Source organism: Lemur catta, chromosome 7 (genome assembly GCF_020740605.2).
Source record: "Lemur catta isolate mLemCat1 chromosome 7, mLemCat1.pri, whole genome shotgun sequence".
In the NCBI taxonomy this organism is placed as follows: Eukaryota; Metazoa; Chordata; class Mammalia; order Primates; family Lemuridae; genus Lemur; species Lemur catta.
This window is the reverse complement of record NC_059134.1, coordinates 94,915,518-94,928,251: the sequence shown is the minus strand read 5'-3', so window position 1 is coordinate 94,928,251 and position 12,734 is coordinate 94,915,518. Positions and strand designations below refer to the sequence as shown.

Below are 12,734 nucleotides of genomic sequence, written 5' to 3'. Positions count from 1 at the left end.
CTGGGGAATTCTAACAAGAAGCTGTTCACAGACGAAAGCACTGCTAGCAGTCTGCACTCCTGAGCTCACAGTCAAGTTTTTTCAGGTAGTATCTATGTAATATGTAGAAAGTTCCCTAACCCCTCACAGACTCAAAGTCTATGTAACTGCACATGCAGATAATACCTGCCTCACAGGTAGATGCCATAAATCCACTCCCAGCCCCATCCCAGGATAAGTTCAATTCCAGTCCACTGTGCTGCCTTGGATTCCTCTCAGAGACTGGAAATCCATCTCCCCAGTCTGCAGCCCCTCACGGCCAGTGGTCCCTTTTATCTCAGAACATTTTGGAATAATGGCACTTACCACACTGAGTTATAATTGTTTTATGTGGCCGTCTGCCCCACTGGAGTGTGAGCGTCCTGAGGGCAGAGGTTAGAGCTCGCTCACCACTCCCTCTCCAGTGCTTACGGAAGTGCCTGCCATGAAACAGCATTCGGTGAACACAGACAGAACGAACGAGCAGTGGATATATATCTTCCCTACGCTTCTTACCACAGTATTCAGTTATTGCACGTGTTCAGTAAATACCCAAAGAACAAAGGTTCCCAGGACAGAGACCGCGCCTTCTCCATCCCTGAGTCCCATGCCTTTGAGGCACTTGCCTCAAAGATGGACCAGCTCAGGAGCACTTTGTAAAATGTCACGTGTGCCTGGCACCATTCCCTTTTCTTTCAAAGTAGAATTAATCAGCACATGCAAAAGAAGCCCATGGTCAGAAAACAAAATTCTCCCCAGTGTCTCTGTGGCTCTGATGTTCTCACCGGCGTTACCTTTTGTGTTCTGACCACGGAGATGCAAATAACGCCCTGAGAGCAGCCCTGGCTCTCGCAGCTTTCCCAGTTAGCCAGTAGAGAAGACTTACATTGGCCCAGCTGCCAGCGCCTGCCTCGCTGGAGGCCCCAGATGGAGGACCTTCTCCCTGTAGCCCCAGGCTTGGGAATACTGAGACTAAGCCACTGGGGTCTCAGTTCCACTGCATTTAAAACAACAGCAAAGCAGACTTGCCTCCCAGGTGTTCCACAGAGAACCAAGAACTCTGGCAGCTCATCCCTGAGTTCACACTACTTAAGGGACACCAGGGAGAAGATGTGATCAGAGAGAGGCTTGGTCCCCAGAAGGCCATACCCTTTCTGTTCCTAATCAGGCAGACTACCTCCTGGGAAGCAGGACCTCAAACTCCTTATAGGAAACAACTTGTGGGAAACAACTCAAACCTGTAGGAAAAGCTCAGACTTCCTTCTAGGAAACAACTTCAGAAATCAGCAGGAAAGTGGAATAAATTAAATTCACCCAAAGTTCACAGAGCACTTGCTCTGCCTGGGGTGGCCAGAGGCAATGAGCTATAGCTATATCTATAGGAGGGCATCCAAATGGGGGCAGAAGAGCTCCAATTATCTCTCTTTGCTGACGATATTATCTTATACCTAGAAACCCCAAAGATGCTGCCATGAGACTACTGAAATTGATAAACAAATTCCGCAAAGACTCAGGTTACAAAATCAATGTACAGAAATCAATTGCATTCCTATACACCAACAACAGTCAAACTGAAAACCAAATATAAGACTCAATACCCTTCACAATAGCAACAACAACAAAAAAAAAGTACCTAGGAATACGTTTAAGCAGGTAAAAGTCCTCTACAGGGAGAACTATGAAACACTGAGGAAGGAAATAGCAGAGGACGTAAACAAGTAGAAAACCATACCATGATCATGGGTCAGCAGAATCAACATTGTTAAAATGTCTGTACTACCCAAAGTGATCTACACATTCAATGCAATTCCTGTTAAAATACCAACATCATTTTCCACAGATATAGAAAAAATAATTTTATGCTTCGTATGGAACCAGAGAAGACCCCATTTAGCAAAAGCAATTTTAAGCAATAAAAACAAAATGGGAGGTATTAATTTGCCAGACTTCAAACTATACTACAAGGCTGTGGTTATTAAAACCACTTGGTATTGGCACAAGTGCAGGGACACAGACCAGTGGAAAAGAACAGAAAATCCAAATATAAAACCATCCTCATATAGCCATCTAATCTTTGACAAAGCAGACAAAAACATACTCTGGGGAAAAGAATCCTTATTCAATAAATGGTGCTGGGTAAACTGGATAGCCACATATAGAAGACTGAAACAGGACCCACAGCTTTCACCTCTCACAAAAATCAAATCACAGTGGATAACAGACTTAAACCTAAGGTGCAAAACTATTAGAATTCTAGAAGAAAATGTAGGAAACTCTCTTACAGACATTGGCCTAGGCACAGAATTTATGAAGAAGACCCCTAAGGCAATCACAGCAAAAACAAAAATAAATAAATGGGACCTGATTAAATTAAAAGGCTTCTGCACAGCCAAAGAAATAGTCACAAGAGCAAACAGACAACCTACAGAATGGGAAAAAGTTTTCGCATACTACACATCAGATAAAGGACTGATAACAAGAATCTATTTAGAACTCAGGAAAATCAGTAAGAAAAGATCAAACAACCCTATGAAAAAGTGGGCAAAGGACATGAATAGAAATTTTTCAAAAGAAGATATAAGAATGGCTAACAAACATATGAAAAAATGCTCAACATCTATAATCATCAGGGAAATGCCAATCAAAACCACAATGAGATATCATTTAACTCCAGTGAGAATGGACTTTATCAGAAAGTCCCAAAACAATACATGTTGGCGTGGATGCGGAGACACAGGAACACTCATACACTGCAAACTAGTGCAACCTCTGTAGAAATCAATATGGAGATACCTTAAACAGATTCAAGTAGAGCTACCATTAGATCCAGCAATCCCATTATTAGGCATCTACCCAAAAGAACAAAAGTCATTCTATAAAAAAGACACCTTCACCCAAATGTTTATGGCAGCACAATTCACAATTCTAAAGATGTGGAAACAACCCAAATGCCCATCAATTCATGAGTGGATTAGTAAAATGTGGTATATGTATACCATGGAGTATTACTCAGCTATAAGAAATAACAGTGATACAGAATCTCTTTTGTTCTCCTGGAGAGAGTTGGAATCCATTCTATTAAGTGAAGTATCCCAAGAATGGAAAAATAAGCACCACATGCACTCGCCGTCAAATTGGTTTCCCTGATCATCACCTAAGTGCACATTGGGAATAATACCAATTGGGTATCGGACAGAGGTGGGGGGTGGGGGGAAGGGATGGGTGTATACCTATATGATGAGTGCAATGTGCACTGTCTGGGGAGTGGTCACACTTGAAGCTCTGACTTGGGGGAATGGGGGGGGGGCATGGGCAATATATATAACCTGAACTTTTGTACCTCCAAAATAAGCTGAAATAAAAAAAAAGAATTAGTAAGGCAAGGATTGTGTGTGGGCCTGCAGGGTTGTTTATTCAACAAGCACTTATGAAGCATCAATTATTTACACGATATTTAGCACTGAAAAGAAGGGTCAGTGGATAGTCCTGACCTTGAGAGTGTACAGTCAACTGAGAGAGAAAACCACATAAAATAATAACAAATCAATGGGGTGATGATGAGAGTATGTAAAAATCACCCTGGAAAGGAGACGTGAAATCAACCCAAGCTGCAGGGAAATCAGAGAAGGCCTTACAAGGGAGGTAACTTGAAACTGGGTCTTATAGGATGTATGGGATTTTGCCATATGGAAAAGGGACATAAAGTCATTCCAAGCAGAAGCAGGAGCACGTTCTCAGGCATTAATTATGGCCATCCATGAACATGATTAATGGGAACACCAAGGGAAATGAGTAAAGTTTCTTGGTACCTTTAAAACCATTATTCACCTACATGTTCAGCCAGTACCTAAAAGAGAAAGGAAAAAGACCCTAAGACCAATAGCACAGCCCTGATGCTCCTTCCCTCCTCTAGAGAAGTTGCCTACATTACTTCACCTGGTCCTCAAGAAAAGATGGAGGGACACAGTGCAAATTCCATGGCAACCTGTGTAATTCCTAAGCCAACAAGGACCAATTTTATCATCTTCTCTAAATAGTCCACAATGACATGTAAAATGGGGTGAGGGGGAAATTCTGAGAGATGAAACAACAATATAGACACATCTCCCTTCACCAAGAAATACTAACAGACATTAAAAGAATGGACTTGGCATAGTCACTTAGGATAAGCAGCAGAGGTCTGGAATATTATAGAAACATGCTTGGACAGTATCACCCTCCCCTTCATTCTTAAGTCAGGCCTAATAAACATTGTGTGTTATTCACATCTTGATAAGACTAATGATGATCTCCATCATGTGAAAACATTTCATTTGATCTTTCCGGACTGCTGAGTAGAATCTACACCATTTGGGTATTATTTTGTTTATGGATGTCGGAAACTGTGAAAGGACCAAAGAGATTTAAGGGCCATATTTTATCAACTGTCACAAGAATTAAAATTGCTCCAGGGCTGTTTCTGGTTCTCATGATCAGACGGTCTATGGTACAAGATGCCAAGAGCCAACCAGAAGAACAGAAAAGTCCCTGGATGTAATTTTCAAAACACACTTGTCCACATTGGAAGAAGAGATCAGATTCGTAACCTCCTCCCCAAATATTGCCTGAATATTCCTCTAGTTGGTTTCCTTTTTTAAGGAAATATAATCCATTACCACGAGGGAGGTTGAACAAAGAAGGAACAAAGAATGAAGGCGGAAAAGGAAGGAAGGGAGGAAGGAAGGGAAAGAGGGAAGAATAAAGGAAAGGAAACAAGGGAGAAGGGAAGAAGGGAGGGGTAAACAGGAAGAAGTGATCTTAATCTACAAACATTTCTCAAAATATTCTCCTTTGCATCTGCACTTGGTTCGAGGTTTAACATTCCCCAACCCCATGATATTCTTGGATATCACGGAGCTAGTCAACTTCTCTAAGATTCAACAAGACTATCCGACACTGTCCTTGGAACATTACACCATGATGCCAGGGACTCTTTGGTTACCAAAGAAAATCACAGCAGCAGTAACATTAAGTCCCTACATTTGTTTCTGGAATTCTTGAATGTTCCATGAAAACCAAAATCCATTTCAACAGCAGAGAATATTCAGACATACATCTAGTATCACTTTTCCATCCCTGAGCTCTGCTTTCACACCATCACTGAATGCTGCTTTTTGCTCCACAATTTCCTCATGGCGATTTTCACCTCTGCATTCCTGAGCGTGTAGATGATGGGGTTCAGCATGGGGGTGATGACTGTGTAGAACACAGCCATGAGTTTGTCTTCCGTGAAGGTGGAGGAGGGTCGCATGTAGAGGAAGATGGCAGGTCCAAAAAACAAAATGACCACCATGATGTGAGAGGCACAGGTGGAGAGGGCTTTGCGCCTCCCCTCTGCAGAATGTTTCCTCAAGTTCACCAGGATGACGATATAGGAGGACACCAGGATAAAGAGGGAGCACACGGAAATTAAGCCACTGTTGGCCAACACAGTCAGCCCCTCCACAAAGGTGTCAGTGCAGGCAAGCTTGAATAATGGCAGGAGGTCACAGAAGTAGTGGTCAATCACATTGGGACCACAAAAGGGCAACTGGATGGTGATAAAAATCTGAATTATAGAGTGGAAAAAGCCTCCCAGCCAGGAACCAGCCACCAGAAGGTGACACAGTTGATGACTCATAATATTCATGTAATGAAGAGGCTTGCAGATTGCCACGTAGCGGTCATAGGCCATCACTACAAACAAAAAGATTTCAGTAACCCCAAAGAAGTGGAAGAAGAATATCTGAGCCAGACAGCCCTCCAAGGAGATGGTTTTAATCTCAGCAAGTAAGTCTCTGATGAATTTAGGGACGACAGTGGAGGAGTAACTGATCTCCACCAGGGACAGGTAGTTAAGGAAGAAGTACATGGGGGACTGCAGACTTTTACTAACGCTGACCGTCAAAACGATGAGGCCATTGCCCACCACCGTGGCCAGGTACACAGGAAGAAACACCACAAAGCACACTCTCTGCACCTCCGGATCCTGGAAAAGGCCAGTGAAAATTAACTCGGTCACGTTATTTGTCCTGGCCATGGTAGCATTTGGAGAAGGTAGATCTTGGAGAACAGCCCTGTGACAAAGCAAACACCATCATAACTCCACGTTTATTTACCACTTGCCTATTAATAAAACCCTTTCACACATATTATCTGGATAGAAATAAGACTACAAAAACAAGAGCTTGTCCATCTTTCTACTTTCACTTGTCATCATTCCCAACTGGAGCCCATACTCCAGGCATTCTGAGCTATATATCATTATCCCAAACTTGCTCTTTGTATATGCTCTTCCCTCTACCTGGCTGATATGCACACCATGACTTTCTAATTAACTTTTTTTTTTTATTTCAGCTCTTCATGGGGGTACAAAAGCTCAGGTTATATAAATTGTCCATATCCCGCCCATCCCCCTGAGTCAGAGCCTCAAGCGTGTCTATTCTCCAGACAGTGCGCCTGGCACTCACCATGTAGTCATTATGTCTAATTAACTTTTATGCCTGTTTTAATGTCAGGTCAAACATCACTCATTGCTCCACTCCCAGACAACACTTTTTCCATGTATTTTACATATTTCTACTGAAATACTTAGGATATTTTATTATAATTATTGTTTCTGTATCTGTCTCCTTGCTGATCTTATTCATTTCTGAATCAGCTGAATAACTTCTCAGCTAATGTTCACTGAATTGAAAAATGAATAAATGAAGTTCTTCTACCACCTACAATTGAAAGGACACAATGCACTACATTTTATTGTCATGCAGCCTCTATTGCTCACTGTGGTTTTATGGGCATCTGTTTGTCTTCAAGAACAGTCTAAGGTTGCTATTCCTTGAACCCACACAGCATCTAAGTGTCAACCTCACAGATACTGTTCAATGTATATCAAGATTCTCAATTGATGATAAAATGAGTAACTAGTAGATTGATAAGAACCACATTCTTCAATGCTATCTCTCTACCTTTTCCTTTCAGCCTGTGCTAACCTCATATAACCTAGGTCAGACTCCTCACCAAATATGTAAAGTTGTGAACAATGTAGATCATTTTTATTTCAGAAATGGACATTTTACTGCACTGCATCAAAGCCACACATGATGCAACTTTGCCATTGAGATACTTTGTTTACTTCTAGATAATGTTCCATGAGCTGGTTGTGGAGAACCCCAAAATCATTATGTTTTTTCCAGTGTTACTTGGACATAAATTATCCAATTTTCACTTAAAATGCCAGATCTCTTACACACACACACATCTGAGTTCTTATGCCGAGAATGTTACCATAATGGACCACATGACGTAAATTTTAAAAAGAAAAAAAATCCATTAGGAGAATTTAAGACAATTATATCAGATGACTTCATGGGATCATTGTGAGAGGACACACCTGATGAATCCCAGAAGGGAAAGCAACCTGTCTTCACGGGCCCCTAAAGGACTGAGGAAAACAAAGCAAGGACACCTGGCTGAGTGCCCTTCACTCTCCTCAGGAACTGGGCTAAAGTAGTGGTTAAGAGGGTGAATGTTGCAGTTGGCAGCCACCCACATATCTACCACCCACATATCATGTGTCCTTGTGAACAGGGGTTTTCTTCAGCAATTTATATTTGACATGGTTGTTGTAAGAATTAGTTGTGAAATAAAATATATAAGCACCTGGCAGAACTCCCTGGCAGATAGAAAGCTCTCAATAAGGCCAGGTGGGGTGGTTCACGCCTGTAATACTAGCATTCTGGGAGGCCGAGGCACGCAGATTGTTTGAGCTCAGGAGATCAAGACCAGCCTGAGCAAGAGGGAGACCCCATCTCTACTAAAAACAGAAAGAAATTATATGGACAGCTAAAAATATATATACAAAAATTAGCCAGGCATGATGGCGCATGCCTGTAGTCCCAGCTACTTGGGAGGCTGAGGCAGGAGGATTTCTTGAGCCCAGGAGTCTGAGGTTGCTGTGAGCTAGGCTGATGCCACTGCACTCTAGGCCAGGCAACAAAGTGAGACTCTGTCTCAAAAAAAAAAAAGAAAAGAAAAAGAAAGCTCTCAATAAATAGTAGCTATTTTTAGCTCAGATTTCCTAGTATTTATTTACATTTCTTTCTGATTTCTCTTTACCCTTCACCAAAGAGAGAAACAGTTGGTAACAAATTGCCTCCTCTTCCCTCTCCAAATAAAACCCTCACCCTAGGATCGTGGATTACAAGGTAATCCATGGGTTACATGGAAAAGCGTAGGTAGGTAAATGATGCTCAGGATACTAACTATATAAAATTTCATCCTCTAACATAAAGCCCCAGTGGGAGAACTCTGACAAGGACAAAATAATAAATTAGACAGATCCTGGACCAGCTATTGCTAAGAGCTCAAAGTCACATCACAAGGGCCTCATTCCATACTCACTTTGGACCCCCAAGTGGTACTGCATGAAATCCCAGAAAGGGAAGGCCAGAAAGAACTTTACCACACGCCTGTCCAGCCCTCTCTTTTCTACAGAATCAGAAGCTGAGCCTGAGGGAGGGAAAGTGACTTGCCCTACATCACACAGCAATTTGGAGCCTCTAATTCACGTCAATGAACCTGAGAAATCTTTCTGGATAGAGCATTACTTACCTTCTCTGGATAACATTCAACCTTAGAGCAAGGCCTTGAACGTGAAGGTTCTTCTCCGTCCTCAGGCTCAGGAAAATTGTCTTCCTCCGTTGCAAGAAGCATCTCTCAGGGGGATGTCCAGGGCTGAAGAGACTAAAGGGGAGTGGCCGGAAACACAGGGGGTCTCTCCAGAACAGGAATCCTCCACCCACCGGGCTCCTGTACCTGCACTGGAGGCGCCCAGCTAGGCTAAACCACTTCCCCTAAGGCGCCAGGGGAAAAATCAAAGAAACTCTACAGCTGAGAGGAATTTGTAGACCATTAATTCAATCTCCTCAGCTTTCACCTGATGCAACTAAGGGCCAGAGAGTCTAATTGACCTCCCAAAGTCACAAGCTAGTTACGAATCAAGTCTCTGAGGTACAAATAAATGCCGTTTCGGAGATACTGGGATGCCTTTCTAGGGGTCCTGATTTGGTGGTTTTTATTGCCAATTAACAAGTAAATTTTGCTTCCACACAACAAAATTCCCTGGGTCCTCTGATCTTTAATAAAATGAATAGCCTTTGGTGACATGCATAAATTACAAAGGAAGGATTCAGGAAATCAGTTCCATGGCCAATCTTTGGATCAACTATTGAGAAACAGAAAGAAAAAAAAAGCTGTTGGAAGCAGTTAACCAGTGATTTTTAGATCTATTTTTTAGTTTACAAAACCCTCTCACTCACTAGTAGACCAAGGATTGTTTTTCAATATTAAGATGCTTCAACTATTTAAAATAAACTAAGCCTACACTGTGATCAGGGATCAAATTTCCCCATGGAATTTCTTGTCGCTAGTGTTGAAACTTTGCCAAGAAACTGAGTTAGAAGTAGTTTCAAAATGCGTTTCAAAGTAATATGGAGATACCTCAAAGAACTAAATGTAGAACTACCATTTGATCCAGCAATCCCATTACTGGTCATCCACCCAAAGGAAAAAAAGACATTCTGTAAAAAAGACATCTGCACTAGAACATTTATAGCAGCACAATTCACAATTGCATAAATGTGGAAACAGCCCAAGTGCCCATCAATACATGAGTGACATAATAAAATGTGGTATATATATCCCACAGATTACTAATCAGCCATAAAAAATGGTGAACTAATAACTCTTATAGTAACCTGGGTGGAACTGGAGACCATTCTTCTAAGTGAAGTATCACAAGAATGGAAAAACAACCACCACTAGTAATCACCATTAAATTGGAATTAATTGATCAACACGTATGTGTACATATGGAAATAAAACTCATCAAAAATCAAGCAGATGGGAGAGGGGAGGAGGGGATGGGTAAATTCACACCTAAAGGGTACAATGCACACTATCTGAGGGATGGGCACACTTATAACTTTGACTCAAATAGTACAAAAGCAATTTGTGTAACCAAAATGTTTGTACCTCTGTAATATTCTAAAATTTGAAAAAAAAAGGAATGAGGAAATTATTAAAAAAAAGAATAGAAATTTTTCAAAAGAAGACATATGAATGGCTAAAAAACGTATGAAAAAATGCTCAACATCCCTAATCATCAGGGAAATGCAAATCAAAACCACAATGAGATACCACTTAACTCTGGTGAGAATGGCCTTTATCAAAAAATCCCAAAACAACACATGTTGGCGTGGATGCAGAGAGACAGGAACACTCATACACTGCTGGTGGGAATGCAAACTAGTGCAACCCCTATGGAAAGCAATATGGAGATACCTTAAACAGATTCAAGTAGACCTACCATTTGATCCAGCAATCCCATTATTGGGCATATACCAAGAAGAACAAAAGTCATTCTTTAACAAAGACACCTGTACCCGAATGTTTATAGCAGCACAATTCACAATCGCAAAGATGTGGAAACAACCCAAGTGCCCATCAATCCACGAATGGATTAGTAAACTGTGGTATATGTATACCATGGAGTACTACTCAGCTATAAGAAATAACGATGATACGACATCTCTTTGGTTCTCCTGGAGAGAGCTGGAACCCATTATATTAAGTGAAGTATCCAAAGAATGGAAAAACAAGTATCACATGTACTCACCAGAAAACTGGTTTCCCTGATCATCACCTAAATACACATCGGGGAAGGATACCAATTGGATATCAGACTGGGATGGGGGGTGGGGGGAGGGGATGGGTGTATGCCTACATGATGAGTGCGTTGCACACCCTCTGGGGAATGGTCATGCTTGAAGGTGCAGACCCGGGGAGGTGGGGGGGGAGGGGATGGAGGTATGACTACATGATGAGTGCCAGGCGCACTGTCTGGAGAATGAGAATGGACACGCTTGGGACTCTGACTCGGGGGGATGGGCGGGACATGGACAATGTATATGACCTGAACTTATGTTCCCCCATGATGAGCTGAAATAAAAAAAAAAAAAAAAAGAATTTCATTGTACTAATGTAGAAAAATCTTCAAGATACACTGTTAATAAAGCAAGTTTCAGATCCATTTATATAGTATAATATTATTCATGTAAAAGATAGAAATAAATGGGAACATATATGTCACACTTGTCTTTGCTTAAAGAAACTGAAAGAAATATAGGAAATGTGGAAAATCTAAAGTGGAAAGTGGAAGGTAGGGATGGGGAAAGGAATAGAATGAAACTTTTCACTCGTGTACCTTTTTATTTTTTTATTTCAGCATATTATGGAGGTACAAAACTTTAGGTTATGATTATTGCCCTTGCCCTCCCCATCAGAGCTTCAAGCATGTCCTTTTTATTTTGTTTATTTTTTAGCCCTTATGAATATATTACCTTTGCACAAAGTTAAATTAAAAATCTAAGTAATTTTTCAAAGAAAATATGTATTTAACAGCGTGGGATAATCTAAACACAAAAACAATGGAATAAATCAGTAGAAAAAAATGAATTACCCTGATTGGTTCATTACACATTATATACACATGTCAAAATATCACTCAGTATTCCACAAATATGTACAATTATTATGTGTCAACTAAAAAGGAAAAAAGATTAAATTTTTAAAACTGATAGATTTTACTATATACAAATGTAAAGAAAGCTCTGAAACATTGAAAACTTTTTAAATAAGACTGAAAGCCAATTAAACCTGAAAACACCCATCCTCACAAAGAATCAACAAGATGTGAACTAAAAAATAAGAAGTCTATCTAATGTAAAGAACATTTTTAACTTTTTATTGTAAAATAATTTGACTTACAAAAAAGTTGCAATAATAGTACAAAGAATTTCTGTTTTCACTTAATCCAGATTCCCCAAATATTAGTATGTTTCCACATTTTCCTTATCCTCCATTCTCTCAATAAATAGATACAAAGACAAACAGATGGATAGAATTTTTTCTGATACAATGGAAATTGGGAGAAGTAGGTCAAAGGATACAAACGTGTAGGTGTGTAGGATGAATAAGGCTAGCGATCTAACATACAGCATGAGGGCTACAGTTAATAATATTGTGTCATATACTGGAAATTGGCGAACAGAGTAGATTTTAGGTACTCTTACCACAAAAAAAGAGCTAACTCTGTAAGGTATGTTAATTTGCCTGACTATACTAGTCATTTCACTGTGTTCTATATATGTATACAAAACAGCATGTTGTTTATCTTCAATATATATTGTAAAAATAATTTTTTCTAAAATGTTTGAAGACTAACAATATGATGTCCCTTTATCTCGAAATATCACAATGAGTAATTTCCTAAATCCAAAGACATTCTCTGAGATAGACACAATACAATTACCAAGATCAGGAAAATAATGTTCACATAATTTCATTATCTCATCTATAGAGTCTTGCCCCACTAATGTCCTTTATCTAATATAGGATCCAATCCTGGAACACATGTGGCCTTTACTTGTCACCTCTTTAATTTGAAACAATTCCTCAATTTTTCTTTATCTTCATACTTTTCAAGAGTGAAGAACAATAATTTTGCAGAATGTTCTTCAATTTGGGTTTCTCTTATGCATTTTCATGATTAGACTCAGGTTGTGTATTTTGATACCACAGTAAAGATATTGTGGGCCTCTCCAGTGTACCACAACAAGATGCATGTGGCACCAATT

At 40.2% G+C, this 12,734-nt stretch overlaps 1 protein-coding gene across 1 annotated transcript; it reads right to left on the bottom strand.

The window, feature by feature from the left end:
* Nucleotides 1-5,146: 5,146 nt before the first annotated feature.
* On the bottom strand, nucleotides 5,147-6,076 carry LOC123642098 (olfactory receptor 4B1). Its single transcript, XM_045557015.1, has one exon. It carries the CDS (start codon nucleotides 6,074-6,076, stop codon nucleotides 5,147-5,149), a length of 930 nt encoding a protein of 309 aa, XP_045412971.1.
* Nucleotides 6,077-12,734: the final 6,658 nt, after the last annotated feature.